We start from the raw sequence: 26737 nt of genomic DNA, 5'->3' as shown, positions 1-26737 counted from the left end.
TCTAATTTCTCTTTTTCAAGTTATATTTGAACATAAAATAGTGCCTCTTCAGGTTTATCTTTAGTGAAGGGGCTCGAATGGGGAGTTTACAGGTTACATTTACTTATTACCTAAAGAATATTCCAAGTCTATAGGAGCTGGCCTCTGTGAAGTCTTCGTCCCGTCCTACCCATTGGTGCCTTTCTCTGGGGTCTTCTAGCATTTAGTTTTTGCACTTTGGCAGTGACACGTGTATATTACAGTCTAACCTGTTGAGCTTACCTGCACCCACAGTTTAACTAGCCCCCACTAACCTGCTCTCCCCCCAGTTTCTTTTTCCGGCTTTTGTTCCCCAATGTTTAAATCTTTCTCATCCAGTGTCTGAGTGGCTGGTCATACCTGCTAGTTGTCTGGCACAGCTGTGTTCCTCCAGGCCTAGGTCTCACTTCCTGACTGGACCGTTGACATTCATCCAAGCCGTACTACTTCTACCTCCTCCTCCTCCAGTCTCAGCCTGCAGTTCAGAATGAGTGCTGTTAGATATGCATCCTTGTGCAGCGTTACGGACAGAGATGCGTTTGAACACTTCTAACAGTGCTGTTTTTCCAGGGAACCAAATGGCTGCTGGCCAACACACACCACCTTGTAGGAGACGAGGGGGTGTACTTACAGGGGAGGTTTGAGTGCTGTGGCAGATTGCTCTGTGCTTCATACACCAGTCTGTGCTGTTGTGCATCAATACTGTACACTCAGACAGGTTTGCAAAGATTATACCCTGTGGTAGTGTACACACTATCATATGTATATCTATGTGTTAATTTTAATATATTTTTGTTGACTTCAGAGAGAAAGGGAGAGGGAGAGAACGAGATAGAAACATCAATGATGAGAAGAATAACTGATGGGTTGCCTCCTGCATGCCTCCTATTGGGAATTGAGCCAGAAACCCTGGGCATGTGCCCTGACTGGAATTGAACTGTCACCTCCTGGTTCATAGTTCAATGTTCAACCACTGAGCAACACTGGCTGGACTTATGCATTAATTTTGACTGTACTGATTCTTTTAACATAAACATCTAATTTTGTTGAAAAGAAGGATCCCTGAGTGTAACTTGCCGGCATGATTGTCAAGTGTTTTTCACAAGGTTTATTGTTCCTGTGCTGGGACCTCCCCAGTCACAAAGCTGACTGGCAGCCATATCTGAGTTTCCGTCAGCGTGGATGTCACTGTTTTCTCCACCCTGGTTATTCCCTCAGACCCCACTCTATCCAATTTGCAGCCCTACCCAAGCTGTTTGTAGCCAATTTTCCATATGAGTGGCCTATCCTGGCTCAGGCTTCAGACTTTGCTGGAATCTCAAAGAATCAGCAGTTCGCATCGAACCTATCAATAAAAGGCCCAAGACTCTGCACAAGCACCAGCCTGTTTTGCTTCACAGCTGGGTCTTGCCTGGGCACTTCCTAGCCCAAAACAAGTAGCAGCCATCTGCAGATCTCTCTGTAGCTCCTGCCAGGTGGCCCCAGGCAGCGGCTGACTTTGCACCTCCTGGAGGCCCCAGAGCTAATGAATCTGTTGGACAGCTTCATATCATAACAGATTACAGCTCTGCACATCCAAAAGCAACACACTCAAGGAGCTGACTCAGCACCAAAGCCCCACTGAAACAAGTCCTGTTCCATAGGGGTGTCTCCTGCACAGAAGCTCTTCCATTTGGGATGCAGCTGGTCCTCACAGCCCATCAGCCTGGAAGTCAATTCCTCCCAGTGATGCCAACAGCAATCAAGTCTCAACTACAACAAGACTGTGCACAGCACACAGCACACACAGGAACATACCTAGAGTGCCCTGCTCAGGTGACTGGGGAGTCTGAGCCACTAGGCCCTACAGGAAACCTAATACGCAAGTTCTCTCTACCAATTCCAGAAGACATAGTAGTTCTACCTAATACATAGAAACAAATACAGGGAAGCTGCCAAAATGCAGAGACAATGAAACATGTCACAAATGAAATAAATGGAAGTAAGCAAACTACTGGAGACAAAATAGTGGTTCTAAGGTTACTCAAGGATCTTAATGAGAGTTTCAAGGGACTTAATGAGAGCTTCAAGGGAATTAATGAGAGATGCAAGGGACTTAGTAAGACTTTCAAGGATCTTGGTGAGAATGCCAAAGACATAAAAATAGGACCAATCAGAATTAAGCCTATACTAACTGAAATAAAGAATAATTCACAGGAATTCAATGGTAGAGTAGAGGATTCTGAGAAATAAATGATTTGGAATATGAGGAAGCAAAAGACACCTATTAAGGAGAACAAAAGAGAAAAGAATAAAAAGGCATGAAGATAATGTAAGGAGCCTCTGGGACAACTTCCAGTGTACCAACATTCCCATTATGAGGGTGCTAGAAGGAGAAGAGAGACAGCAAGATCTTGAAAACCTATTTGAATAAATAATGATAGAAAACTTCCCCATAGGGTGAAAGAAATAGTCTTACAAGTTCAGGAAGCACAGTAAGTCCCAAACAAGATGAATCCAAAGAGGTCCACATCATAATTAAAATGCGAAGGGTTAAAGAAAAACAGAGGATTTTAAAAGCAGCAAGCGAAAAGCAAATAGTTACCTACAAAGGAGCACTCATATGACTGTCAGCTGATTTCTCAACAGAAACTTTGCAGGGCAGAGGGGATTGGCAAAAAATAATGAAAGTGATGAATAACAAGAACCTATAACCAACATTACCCAGCAAAGCTATCATTTAGAATTGAACGTCAGATAAAGAGCTTCACAGACAAGAAAAAACTAAAGGAGTTCATCCTTACCAAGCCACTATTATATGAAATGTTGAAGAGTATTCTTGAAGAAGAAGAAGAGGAAGAGGAAGAGGAAGAGGGAGAAGAAAGAAGACGAAGAAAAAAGATAAAAAATGTGAACAACAAAATGGCAATAAATACATCTGTATCAGCAACTGAATTTAAAAATCAAAATAAATGAACAAGAAATCTAATGAACAAAATAAACTGATGAATAAAATAGAATCAGAGGCATGGAAACAGAACAGACTGACAAATCTCAGAGGAAAGGATTGAGGGGTTTGGGAAGATATTAAGGAAAAATCTTCTATGCAAGTATGCATTACCTAAGGACACAGACAATGGGGTTGTGAAGGCCTGGAATGGGGTGGGATCTGGGTGGATGGGGGCTCTGGAAGGCAAAGAGGGGCATCTGTAATGCTCTCAGCAATAAAGATTTTGCGAAGAAAAAAAAAAAAGGAAGGAAGGCCAAAAAAAAGAGAGGATATTTAGATGTGCCCTGACTGTAATCAAACTGTGACCTCCTGGTGTCATAGGTCGATGCTAATAAATATATTAAAACTACTTAATTATGATATATACATATATAAATAAAAATAAAATATGGTCGGTATTTCATTTATTTCTTTTTAGGTGCTAGAATAAACAGTAATCACAATAGAATTTAGCTATGTTTTCCTAGCCTTTTTATATCATAGTTCATAAAATATGACCTACAAAATTTCCTGCCTCCCACCAGAAACTGTCGCCTGTCATACCTCCTCGATTTGTTGTGTTTGTTCTGTGGCACTATTGAACACGTGGCACCAGATATGGTCAGAGGGGCAGATTCAGGACATGACAAGGTATGTTCTATTTTTGACACATCTTTTTATATCTCTATAAACTGTATAATAAGAATCCTAGCTAATAACTTAGGTAGAGTCTCTAACAGAGTCCTCTTTCTGGTGTTACCTTATCTTTACTTTTTCTCTCCTTTGCTTTGTCTACATGAACACATTATGGTATCTAGGGTTGTGGAGGGAAAAGATAATAGAAAGGTTAGGACATTCTGGATTTCCCTTTTTTCAAGGTTTACTGCTGAGGATCATCTTTTGTTTTATAGAGTAACACTTTGTTAAAGGAAACTTCAAAAGCAACTGATTCTTCATATAATAATTTTTACGTTATTTCCATGAAAAGAATCTGTATCTTGAGCAAAGCACCAGTGGTCACTCTATATAAAACCAAACTCATTCATTTTCTGTTGCATGGGACCTGCTCTTTTAGGACTCAGCTGAGCCACAGCACAGTGCAGAGGTGTCACTGAATGCGCAGACTGTCCACTGCTCCCTTGTGAGTCTCGCTTGATGATTTTGGACAGCGCTTATTGGCATTTTTTATTTTTGTTAGAAAAATACATGGGACATATAGTTGGCTGTGTCACCTTAGGTTGATATTTGCTTTCTAAGAGGGCATTGAAAAGGGAATCTTTCCTATTTTTATTCCAATTGGGCTTTTAACTTTGTAGACATATTGGAGACTTTGTTGATTATCTCTCCCACAGAAATAATCATTGTAACACTCCTTGGAGAAAGAAAATAATCCAAGATAGTCTCTGTTTTCCTAAGCCCTCTAAAGCAGCAGTTGTCAACCGGTGGCCTGCAGACCACTGGTGGTCCGTGAGGTCCGAAAGTTTGGCGACTTCTGGTTTAAGGAAACCTTTGAGGCAGCGGTCGCCAACTGGTGGTCCATGAGGGTCTGAAAGGTTGGCGACCGCTGCTCTAAAGAGCTCAATTTTTTCCTCCCCACTTTCTTTGTATTTGCAAAATGAAGGCTGGAAAGAGCCTGTCTAAGTAATTATGTCACATATTTTTATTTCATGTATGAAAGGATACAGACATGTCCAGTTCTTTCTCTTTTAAAAAATACTTTGTGGATTTACAAAGAGGAAGGGAAAGGGACAGAGAGTTAGAAACATCAATGAGAGAGACACATTGACCAGCTGCCTCCTGCACTTCCCCTACTGGAGATTGAGCCTGCAACCAAGGTACATGCCCTTGACATGAATCAAACCCAGGATCCTTCAGACCAAAGGCCGACTCTTTATCCACTGAGCCAAACCGGTTAGGGCTGCCCAGTTCTTTCTTAACACTTTTGCTTTATTAATAACTTTCTCCAAGTAAGGGATTCTGACTATTTTTTGTTTCTCACCTTCCCCTCTTCCTCATCCCCTTGCAGAATCCCACATGTACAGTCCACATATCTTAAGGGTAGAGATGTTTGCTAATGACTCATCATATGTTTAAACACTATTGTTCAACTTTTCACAACTAGGAATCTGATTGTAGAGCTGTATCTATTGATTTCCAATCCAACAGCAGAACATTCTGAGGGTCTGACTCAGATGGCAGTGAAACTGCTTGTATAAATAAAATAATTGAATTGTTGGTTTAGTTCAAGTCAAGGTATTCTCTGAAACTTTGGGAATTTTGGTAGGAATTTGTAACTATTAAAATTTGAAAATTACTTTCTAAGTTTTCTAAGATCTAATAGAACCAATTTTCTTTTCATCCTAACCCGATGATATGCTTATTGATTTTAGAGAGGGGGGAGGGTAGAAAGAGAGAGAGAGAGAGAGAGAGAGAGAGAGAGAAGAGAAACATTGATTGGTTGCCTCCCATATGCACCCTGACTGGGGACTGAACCCACAACCTAGGTATATGGCCTGATCGGGAATCAAACCCACAACCTTTCAGTGTATGGAATGTTGCTCCAGCCACCTGAGCCACAGCAGCCAGGGCATGGAACTGGTTTTCAGGAAAGAAAACCTTATATTCCTCCTAGAATTTCTGCATACCTGAGGTCCAGAGTTCAGCTAGGTCAGTGGGAGTTGATGGAACACCTTGAGGCCTTTGAGTTGATTGAATGAGCTATAATGTGTGCAACGTGCTCATCACTGTGCCTGGCTTGCACGCACTCTTGTGGTTTCAGTCTGCCTGACCCTGTTTTCTGTGTCACTGTTATGTGTTTTCTTTAAAACAGTTCTAGTCTCATACATTTGGCTACATTTCTCTGAAATATTGGCCCTGAAATTTGGAAGCAGAGAGTTTAAAATTTTAGCATCCAGTTAATATCTCATTGACATAAGCTCATGTAGTCAACCATTACTCAAATCCTGATTTGCATAATCATAAAAGAAGTAATTTTCAATATATCAAGAATCTCTAAGTTATATGTAATTTGCTGTGTTCTCAGTTCAGGTAACTACATTTATAAATTTGTTTCCCATTTTGATCACATATTCTTTTGCATTATTTTAAATCTCAGCATGCTTCCCACAAATGAAGGCTATTAGATTTCTGGTAGGTTCTATAAGAGGAATTGATTTAGGTGATTATGAAAAAATAACACCTGTAGGTGGGCTTTTTTATTCATTTTTTTCTTTGACTTTAAGGAATTTGTAGTATTTATTGAAGCTGGATAGTCACTAAAAATGCTAATTGGTACTTTGTCCCCCGTCTATCATAAGTCCAAAGATTTCATTTACTTAAAAAATTAAATTTATTTTAAATCAAAATAAATTTTTTAGTTAACCAAAATAAAACCATTACTAGTTTAGAAAATAATTAAAACACTTTTAGTTCATTGATTGACAGCCTAGATGTTTAAATTTGTTCTGACATACCTGCATATCTGTTCTCTAAATGTCTTTCTTGCATGTGCTGGTTTAATGCTCCTTGCCCAGAAAGCTATGCACAGGCACTTTTTGTTCAAATATTTCCCAAATATGCAGCTTTATTTTGTTCATTTTTCTTTCCTCTAAATTACTTACTAGTTAATATTCTATCAATACATTTTGTAGGCAGCTGACTGGTGGGTTTAGGTGTTGTAATGTATGAACTACCACCTGGAGGGTCTCCGTTCATGTGATGGGAAAGAGAACTCCCAAGCTGAGCTACTAGGTCAGACTTAACAAAATAAAATGAATGGTTACTTCAAAGGAACTGATCAAATTTCTGCAATTTGGCTGATGGAAAAAATAATTAAAAATGGAGATTAGCAAGATTATGTTGAAGTGGTTAATTTACATTTATAAGTACATAGGATGTAGACATATTTCCTCATATTTCATGTGCCCAGAAAGATTTTAAATTTCATAGGGAGTGTGTCATCATTTTTGTGTATTCCAACGCACTAGCATTGACAGGGAGCTGCCACAGCCCCTGACACAGCTGTGTTCCCTGCTAGAGCCCTTTGGAATACGGGGCCCAGAGCAGTTAGGAATACAGGCTCAAGAGCCGTTTAGAATTTGGGGCAAAGAGCCTTTTTCGAATGTGGAGCAAATAGCAGTTTAGAATGTGGTGCAAATAGCAGTTTAGAATGTGGGGTGAGGAGCCAATTGGAATGTGGCACAGAGCTGGTGGGCACAGAGACGGTGGGCCCAGAGCCTGTGTGCATAGCGATGGACGGTGGACACAGCCTCGGACGGTGGACACAGCCTCAGGATGGACGTGACTGTCCGTGAGCTCATGGAGCTCTTTCTACAGAGTACACCTGACTCCCTGTCCCATTGCGGGTGCCCTGGCTCCTCTCCCGCCCCCCTAACGTCTCCACAGACCCCACCCACCTGGGCCCTGGCAGTCCTGGGACTCAGGGGTCTTCACAGGTTTCCAAACTGGGGGCGGGTGTCCTGGCCTGGGGCCCTGAGGGGTTTCCTACTCTGGAGCCCATGCACCAGGTGCAGGACCCCCTGGCGCTTCTAGCCCTGGACTGAGATGAGTTCACCTGCTCCTGCTAGGGGGCTAGGCTGCGGGTCCAGGCTCTAGATGGTTTGACTCAGTGGTTAGAGTGTTGGACTGCCCACCAAAGGGTCGCAGGTTTGATTCCCCGTCAAGGGCATGTCCCTGGTTTGAAGAAGGTAATGTCGGCAGTTGGAGGAGAGGCTGCCCAGTGAGGATGAGGCCGTGGGCCTGTGCTCGCACCAGGCAGAAAGGGGGAACCAGGTGGTCCTGTGTGGCCTGTGGGGATGAGATCCAGGCTCACCTGAGAAGTATTTCAGGTTATGAAAGGTTTCCTCAAAAAATAAGATTGTCATGGACCCAACCTTCTGACATAAGCGCTCTAATATTTTGCCATCTTCGCGTTAGATTTTATTTGAAGAATAAGATGCTATCCCTCCTGACCCTCCCCTCCCAAGGCTTACCCTCTTTGTGTGACACATGGATGGTGCAACTGAAATCCCTGGGACAGTTGAGGGAGCTCCCACACTGGGAGGAGTGCTGTCTGGTGGGAAGTCAGTGTCCTCCTTGAGCTAGTGTGACAGCAGCAGTGGTGTGTGACGAAAGAGCTCGGCCGCAGAGTGTGGCTCCACTTGCTGAGGAACCTGGCCGCCCCCCACAGGAACTTGGTGGCTGAGGGTTAATAATGTCAGTGAGGTGGGTCAGCTGTGGGAGAGTGGGCCTAGGTCCCAGGGGGCGTGGCCTTGGGAGGTGGGTGCTCTCAGGGACCCTCTGCTGCTCCCTGCCCGGCCTCTGCAGCACCTTACCCTTGTGTGCCCTCAGGTGACCCGCCACCAGGCCAGCCTGTTGGACCTGCAGTGGTTGGAGGTCCCAGACATGGCCCTGGAGGAGGTGGAGTACCTCTCCAGCAACATGATCTGTCGCCTCAGGAGGGTCTTAAATGAGCAAGACCATTGCAGGAAGGTGTGTTTGTGGGTGGCCCAACGGCCTGGGGGACGGTGGGGAGGGGCCTGTGTCTGGGGCCTAGTTATGGCCGCGCTCTTCATCCTGACTTCCTCTCAAGCTGCACACTGTCTGTCCTCCTGGCCCATTTTCATGGGGGCAGGACGTGGGCACTTTCCTTGCAGGGCACAGTCCCCTAAGACACCTGTGAGAGGACAGAGGTTGAGCTTGGGGAGCCTGCTCCATTCACTCGGCCCTTCTGTCTCACTAAATATATCTCCGCTTCTTAAAAACTCCCTCACATTCTCCTGCCTCCTTCCTGGCTTTGCAGTCTCGGCTGCCATCTTCTCTTTTACTTTCTTCCGTCTTTTGGTCATTCTTCACCACATTCTAGTGCGGGCACTGTGCCGGGCACAGGAGCACGCCAGTGAGACCCCCTGTCTGCCCTGCTGTAGCTGGTCGTGACCATGACCCAGGAGTGGAACACCAGCAGCCGCCCCATTGAGGACACGCAGCACCTGGCCATGGAGCTGGCGGACACCAAGGCCACGCTGAGAGGCGTCAGGCAGGAGCTGTGAGTTCCCCAGTGACCCTGGTCTTTCTGCTCTTGTGCCGTGTGTCACCACCCATTGCTCGCACATGTGGTTCACTGCCATGCGGTGCAGCAAACGGGGCAGCTCTCACAGTGCCCTGGAGTGACCGGGCTCTGCTTTGAGCTGGGTCCCTGTTGGGCCCTGGGCTAGCCCGCTCCCTCCCCTCCCTGAGCCTGCACAGCAGGGTTCTGCTGGGCCTTAGGACTCCTGCCAGTCCAGACATGGCAGACTCAGAGCAGCAGCCTGCCGCTCAGCCTCGGGCCCAGTGTGGGTGCTCTTGGCTGGAGGGAGGATGTGACTCTCTGGTCCCGTCCTGTGGGCCTGCTCCCCCTTTCCTGCAGCTGGTGATGGCACCATGCCCGGTATCTTGGAAGCTGCCTGCCTTCACCTCCCTGCCAGGGGCCCTCCCTGCCTGCCTGGCTGTGGAGGGAGCAGTGGCTCTGGGGGCTCCTTCCCTGTCTGCAGCCTCAGAGGAAAGCTCAGGTCTGTGCTGAAGTCTGAGAGCAGCAGTGACAACGTAAAGCTCACCTTGGACTCCAGAGCATTTTCGCAGCCCCACGTGCAGAGGCCCTCCTCACGCCTAGAAGCCAGGACCCCCTCCTTCCCCGCTGTGGTCTCCCAGGTGGTGGGCTTTCCGGGTGCTTCTGAGGAGCCCTCACCACGTGTTCTCATCGCCCCCAGGGAGGAGAAGACAAAGCAGCTGGCGGACACCAGGCATCAGTTGTACCAGCTGGTGCTGGAGCTGCAGGAGGCCCGGCACAATGTGAGCAGGAGGCCTATTGTGTGGGCCGGGGGTGGGGGGCTAGGACGCCCCAGTCACCGGGGCCCCAGGTCCAGGAATGTGACCTGGGACATCTCTTCTTCCCACCCAAAGCTGCGCTGCCTGAGAGCCAGTTGTCCTGGGAGCTGCTGGGGGGTGACATGCTGCAGTGACAGCATGTGGGGCCCACACACAGGGGCCTGCACATGGACCAGCTTGGCCGCCCCTGGCTTCTCCTAGGGCTGCAGGGACTTGGGCCTTCCCCAGCCCCTAGGGTGCCCTGAGCCAGGTCCCCTGCCTTTGCCCACCTCCCAGAACATGGAGCTGGCAGCCAGCGCCCAGGCTGCACGTGCCCCCCTCCCTGAGCTGGACTACCTGAGGGAGAAGGTTAACCCCATGGAGAGGCTGGAGATGGAGGCGATGGGCCTCAGGCAGAAGGAGAAAGACATAGACTTCTATGCAGCCGCATGGAAGTGAGCCCAGCAGGGGCAGGTGGCCCGCGGGCACTTTTGTCCTTGAAGAGGGGAGAGGGGCAGCAGTGCCTCCCCAGCTGGTCCTCTCCCTGCACTGCAGACTGACTGCCAGACCCCTGGGCTCCCTCTGGTAGTGGAAGGAATAGGATTGGGAATGTGGTTGAAGGGCCCTGATTCTTCTAGGACTTTTCCTCCTCCTCCTTCATGCCACAATGATGACCTTCTATTCACTAATCTTTTTCTTTAAGACTCCTTGTAATTTGTATGGCTAAATCTTACCAGGACTGTTTCCTCATCTATAAAACAGAGATAACTGTACTAGTCCGTGAGGTTTATACAATGAAAGAGGTAAAATACCTGGTATTTGGGCAAGTCCCATATGAAGCTCTCCGTGGTGTAGCCTACTCAGATCCCGAGGTTATGGGTCTGTTCAGAGGAGGGTGTCAGGGCTGAGGGGGGATGGAGACCAAGGCCCAGGCAGGGTTGCTGACGCTCTGGCCATGCACCCACCTGCCTCACGTGAGCACTGAGTTCAGGACCCTCTCTTCCAGGCTTGTTTGCTCCTCCCACCTACTCAGGGAATGGCTGTTCCCACAGGAATGTTGGTGGCTCACTACTCTGCTCCCTGGGGAGAAGGCACCCTGGGTGCTGTGCCCAAGCAGCCCGGCCCAGGAGAGGTGGGTTGGGGGCCAGCTCTTGGCTTTGTCCTGGAAATGGTCCCCGGGCCCTGCTGGTGACGAAGGGCATCAATCTGCAGCACAGACAGGTGTGGGGCACGGGCACCCTCACTCACAGGTAGGAGGGTTGGGGAAGTTCATGTGGAAGCTTCCTCAGGCTGCAGCCTCCACAGTCTCCTGCAACCTGTGGACCTAAGGCAGGCCCCACATCTCAGCCGAACTCTGCCCCGTGGATGGGGATGGGTTTCAGGGCACAGCCTCTGTCTCCGTGTCTTTTCTGTGCCTGTCCAAGCAGCCTCGCTCAGTCATGCAGACGCAGTGACTTAAGGCCTGTGTGGCACCAAGCCCTGCGCCAGGAGCAGGGGATCTAACACAAAGCAAGACTCGCTCCTGGCACTGGGGAGCTTCTGGGCTTTTGCAGGGCTTCCCGTGGGAACCCTGTTCTATGCTCTCAAGGTGTGTGCCTCTGGATAGCAGCAGCAACATTTTTAATATCCTATTTAATAAGAGCCTAATATGCAAATTGTCCCCTTGGATGGGAGTTCCACAGGGAGGCCAGGAGTTCGATTGCTTGCTATGACATGTGCTGGCCACCAGGGGGCGGTGCAGAACATTGCTGGCATTGACAATGCACTGTGACCTCTTGCTGGCTAACTGGGAGCGGGGGTGACAGGGATGGAGGTGCTGTAAGAATGCAAGCTCATTCTCACTCCCCCTGCAACTATCCCGCGGGACGCCAGGGCTCGACCACCAGGGAAGCCCCTGAGCTCAGGTGCTGGGTGCCCAGGAGGAGCCCACCCTGCACCCGCACAAACTTGTTAAGGTGAGCCAGGCCACAGCAGCCAGGACCACAGGAGCCTGTTGGGCTCCTGGTGGGTTTGAGCAGGAGCTGGTCTGCAAGGCCAGCCAGGAGAGAGCATGCTGCCCTCCCTGCTTCTGGGGGACACCACTGGGTGGCTCAGAGGCCTACACTGCTCTCCGGTCCGCAGTGTCCGGCCATGCTCACCGCATCTCTGTGTGGAGACTTGGGCACCATGACTCAGGTGCGGGGATGAGGGGGGTGTGCGGGGGCCAGGGGCCCAGATGCTGCCCTGGGCCCAGAGGTCAGCTGTGACCTGCCCTTCCACGCCAGATGCTCGCACTTGGATCTCCGGCCAGGCCTAGGGACCGCACCCAGCAGGAATTTCATGCACCGGGCCTCTAGTCGATTAATAATTTTGCTGTGAAATTAGTAATGCTTTACACTTTGCATTAGTAAATGAATTACAAGAGAAACAGAGTGGTCCATGGAGGCCAGGCCACATAGAGGATGAGTCACACTGTTCTCCAAGGCCCGTGTGCCGGGGCCCAGGGAGCCGAGAGGACAGAGCTTGCACCTGCACGCTCACATCACAGTGGTGCCAACAGCCCTGCAGGCTGTGCGCAGCCTCCCGTCAGCCCTGCTGGGCCAGGTTTACTGTGTGCAGCTCGATCCCCTGAGGGCAGGGGCAGGGGCCTGTCTGACTGCATGCCTGGGGCTGGCACACACAAGGCACTTGGTAGTGACCACACACGTCAAGTAAATCCCATCTCAGCATGAAAAGACTTGCAACCTGGGGAGAAGGACGGGGGAATCAGAGGTGTTGTCTCCTTCGGACGGTGACAGTGTCAGGTGTGATGGGCAGCGGAGCAGAGAGCCGAGCACGACTGTCACGTGGACACCTACCATGCGGGGCCCTCCTATGGGTACAGGGGGAGCCACAGATGACCTGGGTGCCCTCCCCAATAGCCCGTCCAGTGTCGCCACTGAGAAACACATAAAAGGGGAGGGTGGTAGTGCCACAACCCGAGGAGACAGGCCTGGGCGCCCCTAGGCACACCTGGGAAGTGGGGGTGCACCCAGTGATCCTTGACTCTGTCTGCAAACACTCATCCCACCTCTGCTGCCAGGGCCCGGGGTGGAGGACAGAGGCAGAGAGAGAGTGCCTGGGAGGTCCCTCTGGTCCCATGCTTTGTCCTTGGCTGAAATTCCCGCCACCAGGGGCAGACATGGGGGTGCCTTGAGGGTCCTGAGCAGCTGAGGGCCAGCGGGGCCTGTCTCTGCCCCTCAGAGAGGGATGGGCACTTAGCTTCCTGGGCAGGGCTTGCTCCCAGAGGCGGCGGAGGCTCCGCAGGCGAGTCCCAGCTCTCACTCCACTTGCTGGGTGTGAAGCAAGCCTTGTTCCGTCCATCACAGGAGAGGCGGTCCAGGTGCCTCTCATCCCCTCGTGCCCTGGCACCGGGTGGCGTTGATAGGAACATGTTTCTAGTGAGCTTAATACGCGAAGTTCTGTCCACAGATGGGGCCCCTGGTTGGGATCGTGCAGGGAGGGGCAGGGCAGGTGGTGGCAAGGCAGGTAGGAGCTGGGTTTAAGATCAGACCATGGTTCTGGTGGTCTCACACTCTCTGCCTCCTCCAGGCCCAGCCTTTGCCACTTTAGGACTCAGGCACAGCTTCTCGGGGTCTTGTCTCTCACTTCTGCGGTGGTGGGTGTGCAAAGCAGGTTTAGATGTTTCTGCTGCCTGATGCATGGGAAGGTTGACACCCCCCCAGAAAACTGAGGCCCATTGGAAGAGTAGCTATAAATCATTTAGTTCCACACTATACTCTGCTCCTGGACACTTGTCCATCCCTGCCTTTCCCCAGGTCCTTCAGGGCCGAACTCACATGGTGCCTCTGACTCCCCCTCACGGTGTGATTCAGCTGACAAGTGTCTTTGAACATTTCTGGGGGCCCCACGAGAAGAGGAGTGGCATAGTCTTGCACTGCAGGACTAGCCTTGGGGGGGGCGGCGGACAGGCCAGTTCAGTGTTGCCTCATACTGGGCACTCTGGGTGCCCCAGCATCTGACTCAGTGGGTGGGATAGAGTGGAGTTGAAGTCCTTTTCAAAGCTGGCAATTCTGGCTGGGTTTTGAAGGCTGAGTAGGAGTTGGTTATAAGAATGTCCAGGCAGGCTTTGCTATGGGAGTTCAGGGCCTGAGAGTATGGTGATACTGGTGAGTACTGGTGGGTAGACGCAAGATGAGAATGCTGGGGACAGTGGCCAAGGGGGGAGAGCTGGGCCTCCTTCCTGTTGAAGCCCCTCCATGTGCTCCGGCTCACATCACTGATAGTAGTCGGGGTTCCTTACCCCCGCCGGCTCCTTAAGGATAAAGTGCAGGCTGCTGAGGGCAGTGAAGAGACAGGTCTGGACCTCTTCAGCCTGAGTTCAAGCCCAGCTTCGCCACTGGCTGGCTTTGTGACTTGGGGCTCATTCCTTAATTGACCCAAGTCAGCCTTTTCGTGTGTAGGAAGGGACTGTCCCTGCCTCCCTCTTGGGGCTGTTGTCAAGAGTGAATGTGGCAGAGACAGAGAGGACCTAGTGCCGGGCCGGGGACAGGGAGAGAGGGGGCCGTCAGGTGAAGCCAGAGTCAGTGACCAAACCCTTCCGGATGCCAGGCTTTGACCAGAACCGTGTCCACTGGCGGTAGGTGCACGGTTTCCCCTCTACCGAGAATCCGGGGTTCTGGCCCTTTCGGGGAAATGAACAGGTGATGGATAAGCAGGAGCTACCGGCCCGCTCCCAGGTGTTAGAACCCGTGAGTGGAGCAAGCCTTGGAAAACAGCCCGCCAGGAGAAATGGGCATGTCCCCGTGTATGCGTGCTCGCAGACTGAGGGCATTCAGGGGAGACTCAGTCCTCCTGAGACTGAGTGGCGCTGGGAGTTCTCCGGGGGGTGGGAGCAGGAATGAGGGGAATGAGCTGAACAGCTCCCCGGTGTGTGCTGGGCGCTGGCACGGGAGTAAGTGCAGTGGACGCCTCCCGTGGGGGGGCCTGTGAGGGCCCAACCATTGTGTCCACCCCCAGCATGTGCCTGGCACACAGAGGCCATAGGACTTGTTTGCTTGTTGTGTCTTACAGACCCCTCATTTCTGGGAAACTGCCCAGAGCTGTTGTTTTTCTAAGAGTAGGTGTGTGACATGTTCAAATAGGAACTGCGTATTGAACAAAAGCTCGTCTGAATTTTGTTCCTGGACCCAGATCAGTGGAGTGACTGTGAGAGGCCTAGACTCAGCCCTCAAAGCCAGGACAGACTCTCAGCCTCACCCCTTCCTTGTTTAAGAAAGTGGCTCAGCCAAGTCCCACACCTGTCAGCAGGTGCACTCGTCCAACCACCGAGGCTGTACATGTCAGACACTGACAGTGTTCCCTTTTGAATTTTTTTTAAATATATTTTATTGATTTTTTACAGAGAGGAAGGGAGAGAGATAGAGAGTTAGAAACATCGATGAGAGAGAAACATCGATCAGCTGCCCCCTGCACATCTCCCACTGGGGATGTGCCCACAACCCAGGTACATGCCCTTGACCAGAATCGAACCTGGGACCCTTCAGTCCACAGGCCGATGCTCTATCCACTGAGCCAAACCGGTTTCAGCTTCCCTTCCGAATTTAAATAGTGTCTTGCTTCGGGGATTTTTCCATCTGGACTGGCCTAATGGAGAAGGGAAGGGGCTCAAAAGTGGAGACAGCCCCAACCGGTTTGGCTCAGTGGATAGAGCGTCAGCCTGCGGACTGAAGGGTCCCAGGTTCGATTCCGGTCAAGGGCATGTACCTGGGTTGCGGGCACATTCCCAGTGGGGGGTGTGCAGGAGGCAGCTGGCTGATGTTTCTCTCTCATCGATGTTTCTAACGTTCTATCCCTCTCCCTTCCTCTCTGTAAAAAATCAATAAAATATATATTTTTAAAAAAAGTGGAGGCAGAACTTTCTGGGGCAGCAGAGACATCCCTAGGTTGTTGGCTTGGGTCCAGTGACTGGAAGAGCTTTTGTCATGACCAGGGGCCTTAACCTGATGGCTCTCATGTGTGTTCTTGCTGACCAGGTGCGGACTGGAGACGATTATTCAATGGACACCAAGGGCCACCTCCAGGAGCATTGGATTCGGTATTGGATTGATAAGCTATTCGAGCGGGAGGAGGAGAATGTGCAGCTGAAATCGAAGCTGCACCACCTACAATTGGTAGGACAAGCTGTGGTCACCACGTGTAACACAGATGGGGGCAGTTTTAGGTTCATGTTGTGCCCTTCTCTGATGTTCACCTACTGGATCGGTGCTGCTGCCACCACAGTGACCCTCTGAGGGAAGAGAGTCACTTGCTAAGCCCAGTGGCTTGAGTGGGCACCACTGAAGCCTCCAACACAGAGAGGGCCTGATGCTGTGTTGCTTTTCTGTGAGGATGGAGGGATTGGGCCTCTGTTGCAAAAAGGGTCTCCTTGGCGTTTATGATGTGGGTTGAGCTGTGATGTGTGAGTCCCTATGGCCTTTCCACGGTATTAGGCCTTCTAAGGGGCCACAGAGCTGCAGTCACCATAGCACTTGCTCTAAAGCCCTGAGCTGTAGGTTACTTTGTTCAGACACCGCTCAGAGACCTCAGGTGTCTTCATCCCCTAGGGACATGGAGGCCCTTCATCCTGGGGGAATGAGGACAGATGCACGGGGCCGGGGCTTGTCCAGAGTGTGCCCCAGTCCATATCCTCACTGCCCCCCCCCACTTCCTGCACTAGGACCGGGACACATACCAGAAATGCCTTGAGGAGCTGTGGGAAGAGAACATGGCCCTCAAGACTGCACAGGGGCAGAGTGTGGAGGAGTCCGCCCACCTACGCTGGGAGCTGGAGCAGCTGTCAGAAGGTAAAGCAGGTGCCTGTGGGCCAGCCTGGCTGTGGATTCTCCCTTACCCGGGGAGCTGAGCCCTTGGATCTGAAACTCATGTGTCAGCACTTCCTCTACCCAAGTAAATAGGGTTTTATTCAAGGGCCATTTGGAACTGTTTCATTGCAATTCTCCCCAAGAACATGAAGGGCCTGGCCACCTTGAATCAGCAAGCCAAATGCGAAGGAAGTGTTGCCAGATTTCTTAGCTTCCATTCAGCCAGTGCCAGGAGCTTCCAGATGACAGCACGCTGATGCCTAGAGGGTGTCTTAGATCTATCGGTGGAGGATTGGAAGCTCTGGATGCAGGAGACGTCCCCAGTGGTCACTCACCTCCATTATAGCTGTACCCGGGGCATGGATTCCTCCTTTGATTTCATAATCGGACAGATGGGTATAGTCTGCTCTCCGTCTTCCTGGGCAGGGGCTGCTCAGTGGCTGCTGTTCAGGGACCCAGGCCTCATCCTCTCCCTCTGGTGTTGCCTCCTCCCAGCCCCCAGAGGAGGTGAGGGGTTGGCCAGGGAAGGTGGGTGTGGTGGCCGGTCGTACAGTAGGAGCCTCAGCACCCAGCAAACAACAAGCCAGTTCCGGTGTCCAATAATAGCACACGTGCACCTGAGAGCGCAGGTTAGGGTTTGCTTAGAGCTCTGCTGAGCCAGGAGGGCCTTAGGCTGGTTTGGGGAGGGGCTGCTTTTTAATTCTGAGCAACATTCCTCAGCGTCCTGGAAAGGTTGTTGAAAGCAGCTGGGTATTCCTTCTCTTCAAGGCGCCCCATCCGCTCCAAACCTAAAATCAGTTCATTGAACTAGGAGTCTGTGTGAGAAGTTAGTTCTTTCTGTGGTTTGGTGTCTCCCCACTCCTGGGAACCCAGGCTCTGGGAGTTGAGGTTCCTGGGGAGCACACTGCCCCCTGGTGGGACACAGAAGTGGTGCCACTGGCAGGGACTGGCTCAGACCAAATGTGCTTCTGTTAGCAACCAGGGTGGCTGATGGGGTTGGAAAGCCTCCCTGATTCAGATGCTCAGTGTAGCTTGTGAGCCCTTTCAGGTCGATGACTGACTTCTTCTTCATGTTCCCAACTCCTACTGCTTAGCTGGCAGCTCACGAACAAAGCATGAACGTACTTTTTGTGGTTGGGGCGGTGGCTTCTTGAGTCAGAAAGGCCTGGTTTAAAGTCCTGGCTCCTCTACTTATTAGCCAAGTGACCTCTTCTGCACCTCAGTTTACTTATCTGAAAAATGGGGGTGATGAAGCTGCCTCACAGGATTGCTATGGGTATCTTGTGAGAGGAGACAGTGAAGCGTTAGGCTGTGCCGGCAACAAAGGATGGCTGTTCTTCTCGCCCTTGTCTTATCCAAAGATACCCACTGCTCTGCTTCTTGGGGTGCTCGTGAGCAGCCCTACTAGCAGTACAGTGCGATAAGGCTCCCAGAGCTGAGTGTGTGGCCTGGAGGGACAGGTGAGGGAACAACCCTGACCCCTCAGACAGTCATGTTTTCCTCCTGAACAAGCCCCGGGACTTTCCCAAAGTCATGCACCTGCTGGCAGCAGGGAGGGGCCTCGAACTCCCATTCTTCTCAGGTCTGTGCTCCCTTTCTGTTCCGCATTGAAGCTGTTTAAAAGCAAAGGACATTGCCTTTTTCTGGCTTTACCTTATGTTTTCATCTCGCTTAGAATTTTTAAAGCAGTCTGGATAAACTGTCTCATTCTCTTTCAATGCATTTGTGAAAGTATAAAATGAAATCTCTGACTGAAGGAACTTACCCAGAGATGGCGAGTACTGGGCATATGTGCCCCATAGCCTCTTCCACCCACAGACATGCGGTCAATGATCGTGTCCCCCTACACCGTCGGCTGAGCCACCTGCATTCACACCACTCTGAGGCTGGCACAGAGAGCGCACTCTGCCATCTCCGTTAGTCTCTGAAATCCTTGGCTTGACGGTCAGGTTAAAACTTGGCAGAAAGTGGTGCCAGCAATTCCACTGTCTTGAACGTTTGCATTGGCTTCTCTCTACCATCACCTGCTTTCTTCTTAAGCTCTGCTTGCTCCCCTGACAAACCCAGCTGAGCCAGCAGAGGGGCCATAACCGCCCGAGGAACCCTCAGGTGCAGACAGCAACAGCACCCTGGGAAAAAGGGAGGGCACCCAGCTGACCATCCCAGACCCTCAAGCCTAGGGCTCAGGGTGATGGCCGTCTCAGGGCCGGGGGCAGAGAGCAGAAGCTGAGGCCCCTGGAATATGGGCTCTGACTCCACTTTGCTCTTCAGCCTCCAGCTGCTTCCTGAAGCTGGACCAGGAGAAGCAGAGCCTCCAGGACACCATCCAGGGGCTGCCGGAAGCCTCCCTGGCCCGGCAGGAGAGCAGCCTCCAGCGCCGGGAGCTGGAGGAGGAGAACCAGCAGCTCAGAAAGCAGGTACCTGTGGGTAGTGTCTAGAACATACGGGCATGTAAGTGGCCAGGGGGAGCACCCAGGTGTCCATGAGCATGCGCAGCTGGAGAAAGGCCGAGTCCCGTGCAGCCACCGTTTTGGTAGGGGGGCAGGAGGCCTCCTGGAGAGGCGTCAGGAGGCAGCAGGAGGAGTCCCTGCAGCAGTGAGACCGCACACGATGGACCTCTGTGGGCCTCGCTGCCTTCATCTGTGAAATGGGGTTAATGATGCACCCACCAGTAGGTGTGGTGAGGATGGTGTGAGTTAGTGCAGGGAAAGGGTCCAGCCTGTAAGTGCCTCATGGAAGGAGAGCAGCGCCCTCTTCGAAACCACCGGGCGGGCCCGGGAGAGAAGCAGCGATGAAAGACTCGGCCCGTGTGGAGACCGTGGCTGAGCCGTTTCCGGGCATGGCTGCTGGTGACAGGAGGCAGTGCTCACTTCTCCTTTCGGTCGAGGGCATGAGGAAGAAGAGATGGCTGGACGGCATTGCCTTTCTGGACAAACCAGGTCTTCCCAGTAGCGCAGTAGAAGAGACATCTGGGAGGACAGACAGGCTCACCAGCCAGGTTCATCCTACAGTTACCAGGACCCCATTCACATGGCAAGAAGGGCCCTGAGAGGCTAGCGACGGCCTCCCTGAGCAGGTCATTCTGGGTCAGAGGGCCTCAGTCCATGTAGCCACCACGGGTGACACAGCTGCGTCGTGGGCTCTGAGCACACCGTGACGGGTGCCCGGATTCCAGATGAGGGAGGCCCAAGGGCACTCCTGCTTGCTGACCACCTGGCAGGACTGGTGCTTTCAGGTGTCTGGGTGTCTGTCCCGTCCGGCCCAGGGGTCCTGCCAGCGTCATTTGCTGAGGCTGCCCCGGCGATGGCAGGGATGTGGGCTGCAGACCAGAGACCTGTGTCCCGCTGGCCACGGCTCTGCTGGAACTTCATCTCTGGGTGAGGCTTGGGACCGCCCCTCCTCCTGTACAGTGGTTTCTCCAGGCCTCTCATGAGACGTCCAAGGTTCAGTGACTCACGCTTCTCGTCCTTTGAGGCTCCGTGTGCCTCGCAGCAGAGAAGCTGCCAAGCAGTGTGTCCTCTCCCTGGGGGCCGGGAGGAAGGCCCTCCTCATGCCGCGTCTCTGTGCAGCGCAGCTCAGGGAAAGCCACCAGACAGTCTGGGTTTTAAATTCACATGGTCTGGGCACAGTGAATGTCTCTGTAAATGGCAGCCCGACCTCGGCTGAGATAGAAAGCCTTGACCTTTAGAAAGATGAGAACCTCCAAAGGGGCAGGTCCCCAGGGGTGAGCTGCAGAGGCCTGCGCTGTAGCCTCTGGCCCAGCTCCCGGCAGGGATGAGAGATGACCCCTGACGCTTCTGTCCTTGGGGTCCACTCCGGTCCCTCCTCCACACACACAGGACAGGTGGTGGCTGCCGCCTCCCCACATGACTCCTTAGCCCTGTCTCTCGGGTCCCATCCCCTGCTTCCTCTCCTGATCAGTTCCCTGTAGGACCCCTGGGCAGTCCTGCCACATCCCTCAAAGACCTGTCTTGGCTCTGAGCCCCTAGTGGGAGGAAGGGGCTGCAGTTTGCAGTCCAGCACTCTCCCTTGTCTGCTGCCAGGAGCCCTGCGAAGGCGGCCCTTCTGCTCTCATCCCTGTCCTGCTCTGCCAGCTGGAGGCCTGGCTGCATCATGGGTCCTCCCTAATGTTGGATCGATGGTGCATCTGGGCCATCAGCTAAAAACCACAGGGGACATGGCCTGACATTGACCTCCCTGGAGCCAGGACAGGCCCAGCCGTGGACATGTCCAGACAACATGGCCCTCTGGGAGGTGTCTGAGAAGGAGAGACAAGGGTCAGCCAGGACAGGTGGCCCAGAGTCCCAGGCCCCCCGGTGCCAGCTCGGCTCTCCCACCACCCAGTGTCTCCCAGGCTGTAGGCTCCTTTCGGTCTGTGTAAACCTTAGTTCCCGAAGTTCACGTCCTTCCCTTTAACTCACGACCCTTCTGTGGACCTTAGAGGGTGCGCCCCCCACCCTCACTTTGCACTGACATCCTCAGAGTTCATTCCTCTTAGGAAGAGGGGCAGCCCTTTGGGGCCTATCGTGGGCACAAAAGCGCAGCACAGGGGCTGATGGGCAGGCCCCTGGCACCCGCGTGCTCTGGGGACCTGGAGCCTCCCCACAGGAGTCCGCGGCCCAAGGCTGGTGCTTTGAGGAAGACAGGAAACCCATCTCAGCCCAGCAATCTCTCAGAGTGGTTCTCAACCTTCCTAATGCCGCGACCCTTTAATACAGTACCTTGTGTTGTGGTGACCCGCGATCATAAAATTATTTTTGTTGCTACTTCATAACTGTAATTTTGCTACTGTTATGAATCGTAATGTAAATATCTGATATGCAGGATGTATTTTCATTGTTCGTGGCTCACAGGTTGAGAACCGCTGCCCTAGGGGAAGGGAGGGCCTTCAGGGAAGGACAGGAGTGCGAGTTCCAGTTCCACAGCAAAAAGCAAAAAGGTGCAGAGAAAGATGGGGTGTCCAGCCGGGGGGTGGGGGGGACATGAGGCAGTCACATCTTCAGACCAGAAGCAGCCACGCCAGATATGCAAAGGTTGGACATAAAATTCCTTTCACTGGGACAGACGGAGTGGCAGGGGAGAAGGATTAACAGTAAGACGGGGAGGAGTGAACAAGGCAGGGGGTTGGCGGGGGGACACACCCGAGACCTTGTCTGAGAGAGCAGGCCTGGGGTCGGCCCACTGCCATGCGTTCAGCGCTGCCGCATCCTCACTGTGGGGCTCTGGGCAGATCACTGGACTCCTTGGGCCGATGCCCTTCTCTGAATGAGGGTGAGTGACAGCTGTGCAGGGCCTTCCTCCTCAGGGCCAGCTCCAGAGAAAGCACGGCTCTCAGGGCAGATGCCTGCTTCCTGCTGAGCCCAGACCTGGTGCTAGGAAGTGGGGCAGCGATAAGGAAGGAGAAGAAAGATGTTCTCACTTGTGAGAAAGACTCAGACAGGTGGCACCTTGCAGCGCCTTTTGCTGTTGGCCCTGGCTGGTGGGGCTGCCCTGTCCCCATGTTGGGGCAGGGGGCTGGGTGTGCGGACAGGGGTCTGTGAGGGCACAGATATGAGCCCCACTGTGCCTAACCCTCCCCGTCATGGGGAAGAAGCTGCCTGCCTGCTGCTTCCGAGGAGTCTGGAGACTGTGCCCAGACCCATGAGATAAAGCCAGGGCGGCCTCGGCCCAGGAGAAGTAGGCAGAGCTGGCATTAGAGCAGCGATCCTTCCTGGAGTTTGTAAACCTGCCTGTGCCAGGCTGCTCCCAGCCAGGTGAATGGAGCCGGCTCTTGGACCTGCTGCTCACTGGGTCACTGGGTGTCTGAAGGTCCTGCCCCCAGAGGTTCTTGTCGGTGGCCTGAGGTCTGGGGGGTTTAATGCTCTGAGAGCCACCTGATCTGAATCATGGGGCTCCTCTGTTTTAGCTTTAGAGCCGTCAACCCAAACCAGCATCAGGGTCACAAGTCCAAATGCAGGCTCTTGGGCCCCAGCCCAGACTGACCACGTCAGAAGCTGTGAGGATGGGAGGGGCCTGGCGCTCTCAGGAGGGGTCAGCTCTTGTTGCACCTGCCACCTGTCAGGTGTGAGCTGAGCACGTCACCCTGACAGAAGCTGGCTCCCATGCCTGCTGCTTGCTGGCCCTGTCAGTTACGGAAATGCACTCGAGGTCACATTGTTAGCAGGGAGCCACCCTCTCCCCCTCCCAGGTGGTCATGAGTTTGGTGTCAGTGGGAAGGGACAGCACCATGGGCCTCGCCTGGGAGTCACACCTCAGGGCCCACCCTGAGTCTGAATCTGGATCCATCACGGTGTTCAGGTGTCAGGCACAGAGTGTGAGATGTGTGGGTCCAGGCAGTTCATGTTCAGGGAGTGGGCACTGGTGGGTCCCGCAGAAGAGGTCTGTGATGGGCCGCTGATTGGGCAGTCGTCCAGGCAGGACAGAACTGGTCTGACCTGGGCAGCAGTGGGTTGTGGAGGGGGAGCCGCATGGGGAACGAGCACAGGCCTTGGTGGTCCATTTACTTGGAGGGGAGAGGAGGGAGAGAGATGGCAGAGGACCCCTCAGAGCAGCTGGATGAATAGGAATGTCACCAACTGGGTGAAGTCCCAGTAGGACATCCAGTGGTGCCTGCTGGCCCCAGGAATTTGGCCTGACCCTCAGGACAGTAGTGGACACGGCCTAAGATGGAAGCATTGAGAGTAGCAGAGGAAAGCTGGGAGGAAAGCTGACCTATTGGTGTCCATGGCCTTTTTCTCTATCATGAGTTGGAAGTGTACGCTGTGTGCTGAGAGGTGATGGTCAAGGGTATGGGGAGCTCACTGCACAACTAGGCCTGACGTCGGCAGCAGCTCAAGGATGCCACCCAGGAGCCAGGCTTCTCCCCTCCTGCTCTGCAGTCTTGGCAGTGGCTGATATACCTCCCCAAGAAGTGGGACGGAAGGTTTTCCCTTGAGAAAAGGCTGATAAAGTGTTCCCTGGGGCTGACAGGTTTCGGGTTTGCTTTAAAACACAGTTCACTCCCTGAAACGGACTTTTGCATGGGCTGCTTCTTTGGTTCCGCAGATTGAAGACTTGCGAGTTCAGATGGAAAGAGAAAAGCAGACCAGCCAGGTTCTGGAGACTCTCTGTGAGGAGCTGGTGGAGGAGAGAGAACAGCTGCTCCGTGACAAGAAGACCCTGAAGGCTGAGAGAGCCCAGGAGGTAGGCCCTCTAGTGCCATGCCTCCCCTGGCGCCCCGGCCTGCAAGAGTGTGAGTCCAGGATCATAGGATGTCCTGGGAATCTAGCAGTGATTCTCGGGTTACCAGTTTCTTCCCTCAGATGCAGCTCACACCAGCAATTGCAGCCACAGCAGGGGCCCGGGGACAGATATTGCTTCCTAGGGACACTGGCAATCTTTTTGTTTTTTCGATCTATTTATTTATTTCAGAGGGGAAGGGAGAAGGAGAGAGGGATAAAAACATCAATGATGAGAGAGACTCATTGATCAGCTGCTTCCTGCATGCCACCTACTGGGATCAAATCAGCAACCTAAACATGTGCCCTTATCAGTAATCAAACCGTGACCTCCTAGTTCATAGGTTGATGCTCAACCATTGACCCACACTGGCTGGGCAGCACTGGCCATCTTGTTTATGATCGTCATGACTTGGGGGAGGAGAGGGGAGGTGCTCCTGGCTGTGGTGGGAGAGGCCAGGATGCTGCTAAATGTCCTGCAGCTCATGGGACAGCCCACAGAACAAAGATCCCCCTTCAGATGTCCAGCTTCCCACTCAGAGCTCTGCAGAACCTCCAGGGTTAATCCACCCCCACATTACAGGAAGTCCTAGGGTAGGCAGCCCAGTGCTGGGGCAGTGGCTCAGGGACACCACCCAGAAATCAGGCTTCTCCCTTCCTGCTCTGCCAATCTTGGCCGTGGCTGTTGTACCTTGCCAAGAAGTGGGCAGGAAGAATGTGGATGGTGAAGAGACAGAGGGAAGGCCTCCCGGGATCCTCTGTGTACATCTCATTGGCCATGCCGGACACATGACTAACCCTAGCTGCAAGGGAGGCTGGGTATCAGGTACTTGAGTTCTTCAGCCTCTCTAGTATTGCAGAAAAGGGGCTTGGGGTGGTGCTGTGTAGACTTAAGAGGCATGCATCCACCCTCCCCCAATATGGCTTCCAGTCTAGGAGGTGGAACGACAGGTGACAAGCCAGGTGACTTGAGATGTGTGCTATTGAGGGAATATACGTGGGTCCAGGGAGAGTCTTATTAGGTGCAGGACATTTAGAATCGTGGTGCAGGGCTTCCCTGAGGAGCTGTCAATCACACTGAGCCCTGGATGATGAGAAGGAGCCAGAGAAGCTGGAGGCTGGGGGTGGAGGCAGGTGAGCATTCACAGCAGAGGGAAGATCATGTGCAATGTCTGCAGGGGGGAGTGGTGTGAGGAGCGGCCACAGGGGTGGGCGGTCAGCTCTCACACCACTGTGGACCAGGGTAAAAAGCACCAAGGAAATCACTTCCATTGTTTTAGGAGAAGATGCAGTTTCTGTTTCTATGTCATCTGGCTTCTGTGAAAGTGTTTAGACTTGAACTGTCTGGGTGGGGATCTCCATGCCCTTCACCTTGTGTCCATATCAGGCCTTTGGGAAATGTTAGGACGTCCTTTGGGTCCATGATGAGATGGACATTCCAGGCCTACAATTTGGGCCTCCATTTGGACCGAAATCATGCCTGTGTTGTTTCCATTGTGTTTTCCTGCAGTTCAAGGATCTGAAAAAAGTGGTGCATTCACTGCGGGACAGTTCACAGACCGGCAGCAAGGCCCGCATGAAGGGCAGGAAGACTGAGCAAAAAGTCCTCCTCCAGACGGTGACAGACACCAAAAGGAAAGTGACCATGATGGAGTGGGAGCGGCGGCAGCTGTGCCGGGACCTGGAGCAGGTGAAGGCGCAGGCAGCGCAGGCACAGGAGCTGGAGCACATGAAGGTGCGGGTGAAGGAGCACGTGTTGCGGGCACAGGAGCTGGAGCAGGAGCTGCATCGGCTGCAGGAGGAGATCGAGAAGCTGGCCATGGAGGTCAGCGCCCTGACGACGGCCCCTGAGAGGGTCCACGCCCTCGAGTGGGAAAGCCAGGACCTGTTGCTGGAGAACCAGAGGCTGCAGACGTCTCTGGACACCCTGAAGCCTGAGGGTCTGGAGCGGGACAAGCAGCTGGACACCAGGGTAATTCTGGCCTCAGAATGAGTCAGGACGGTTCCTCCCCGGTCAACTCTCTGGTGCTTTGAATGCGGTTGGATGGGTATTGTGTAAATATCGGTGAAATGGGTTGGTAGTGCTGTTCAGGTTCTCTGTGTCCTTACTGAATTTCCATGCACTTTTCAAAGTATTCAGAGAGGGTACCCAAGGAGGTTATCCAGAGAAAGGGCAAAAATTGCCAAGAAAGGTCACATGTGCAGGGAGGGGCCCAGGACTAAGCTTAGGCCCATGGGACAGTCCGTTTCTGCTGTGGGCCTTCCCAGAGCAGTTCCTTGAGTGCAGGTAGAACTGTCCTCAGCACGGCTGGGTGTTGCCTCTCCTGAGGGTCCTGCTATTTTGGTGTCTGCACTTGACCCACTGTTGGTCCCTCACTGCGTGTGGGGACCTGGGGATCCAGAGTCTGTGGTCCCCCTGGACCTGCACCTGATGAGGCGTCATTTCCTTCTCCCTCCAGCAGGTGGAAAATTCCACTCTGAGCTCCCAGAGCGCCTCGCACACTGCGCTCACAGAGCAGGACACTCAGCTCCAGCACCAGCAGCTGGTGGCAGCCCACCAGGCCCTGCAGCAGGAACACGCGAGCCTAGGCGCACTCCACGAGCAGCTGACTAAGGAGCACAAGGCCCTTCTGGACAAGTACCGCCGCCATAAGACACTGCTGCGTCGGACCCTGGAGCTGGTGAGCAAGGCTCTCAGTGACAGGTGGGTGCCTGCGGCTGGGGGTGACTGACGGGCTCCCCGGGCTCCTGTCCCTCCTTCACTCTGGTCCCTCATGTTTCCTCTGTCCCGCTGCTTCACAGTGAAGAGAAGTAAATCCACCATCACTCTCAGCGATGTGGAGTTGGTGCGG

At 52.7% G+C, this 26737-nt stretch overlaps 1 protein-coding gene across 1 annotated transcript in view; it reads left to right on the top strand.

The window, feature by feature from the left end:
• Positions 1–3604: 3604 nt before the first annotated feature.
• Positions 3605–26737, top strand: part of LOC102438606 (protein Daple-like) — a 44740-nt gene continuing 21607 nt past the window's right edge. The window contains exons 1-13 of the mRNA XM_014449808.1: positions 3605–3637; positions 8336–8476; positions 8911–9029; positions 9730–9811; positions 10124–10273; positions 11948–12001; positions 15841–15978; positions 16524–16665; positions 18895–19085; positions 23713–23850; positions 25396–25581; positions 25633–25857; positions 26345–26589. Of these exons, the coding sequence (XP_014305294.1) occupies positions 3605–3637; positions 8336–8476; positions 8911–9029; positions 9730–9811; positions 10124–10273; positions 11948–12001; positions 15841–15978; positions 16524–16665; positions 18895–19085; positions 23713–23850; positions 25396–25581; positions 25633–25857; positions 26345–26589 (1844 nt within the window). The remainder of the gene's footprint in view (positions 3638–8335; positions 8477–8910; positions 9030–9729; positions 9812–10123; positions 10274–11947; positions 12002–15840; positions 15979–16523; positions 16666–18894; positions 19086–23712; positions 23851–25395; positions 25582–25632; positions 25858–26344; positions 26590–26737) is intronic.

Source organism: Myotis lucifugus, unplaced genomic scaffold, assembly GCF_000147115.1.
Source record: "Myotis lucifugus unplaced genomic scaffold, Myoluc2.0 scaffold_1433, whole genome shotgun sequence".
NCBI classification, from domain to species: domain Eukaryota; kingdom Metazoa; phylum Chordata; class Mammalia; order Chiroptera; family Vespertilionidae; genus Myotis; species Myotis lucifugus.
The sequence above is the reverse complement of the archived record's forward strand: the minus strand, read 5'-3'. Positions and strand labels throughout refer to the sequence as shown.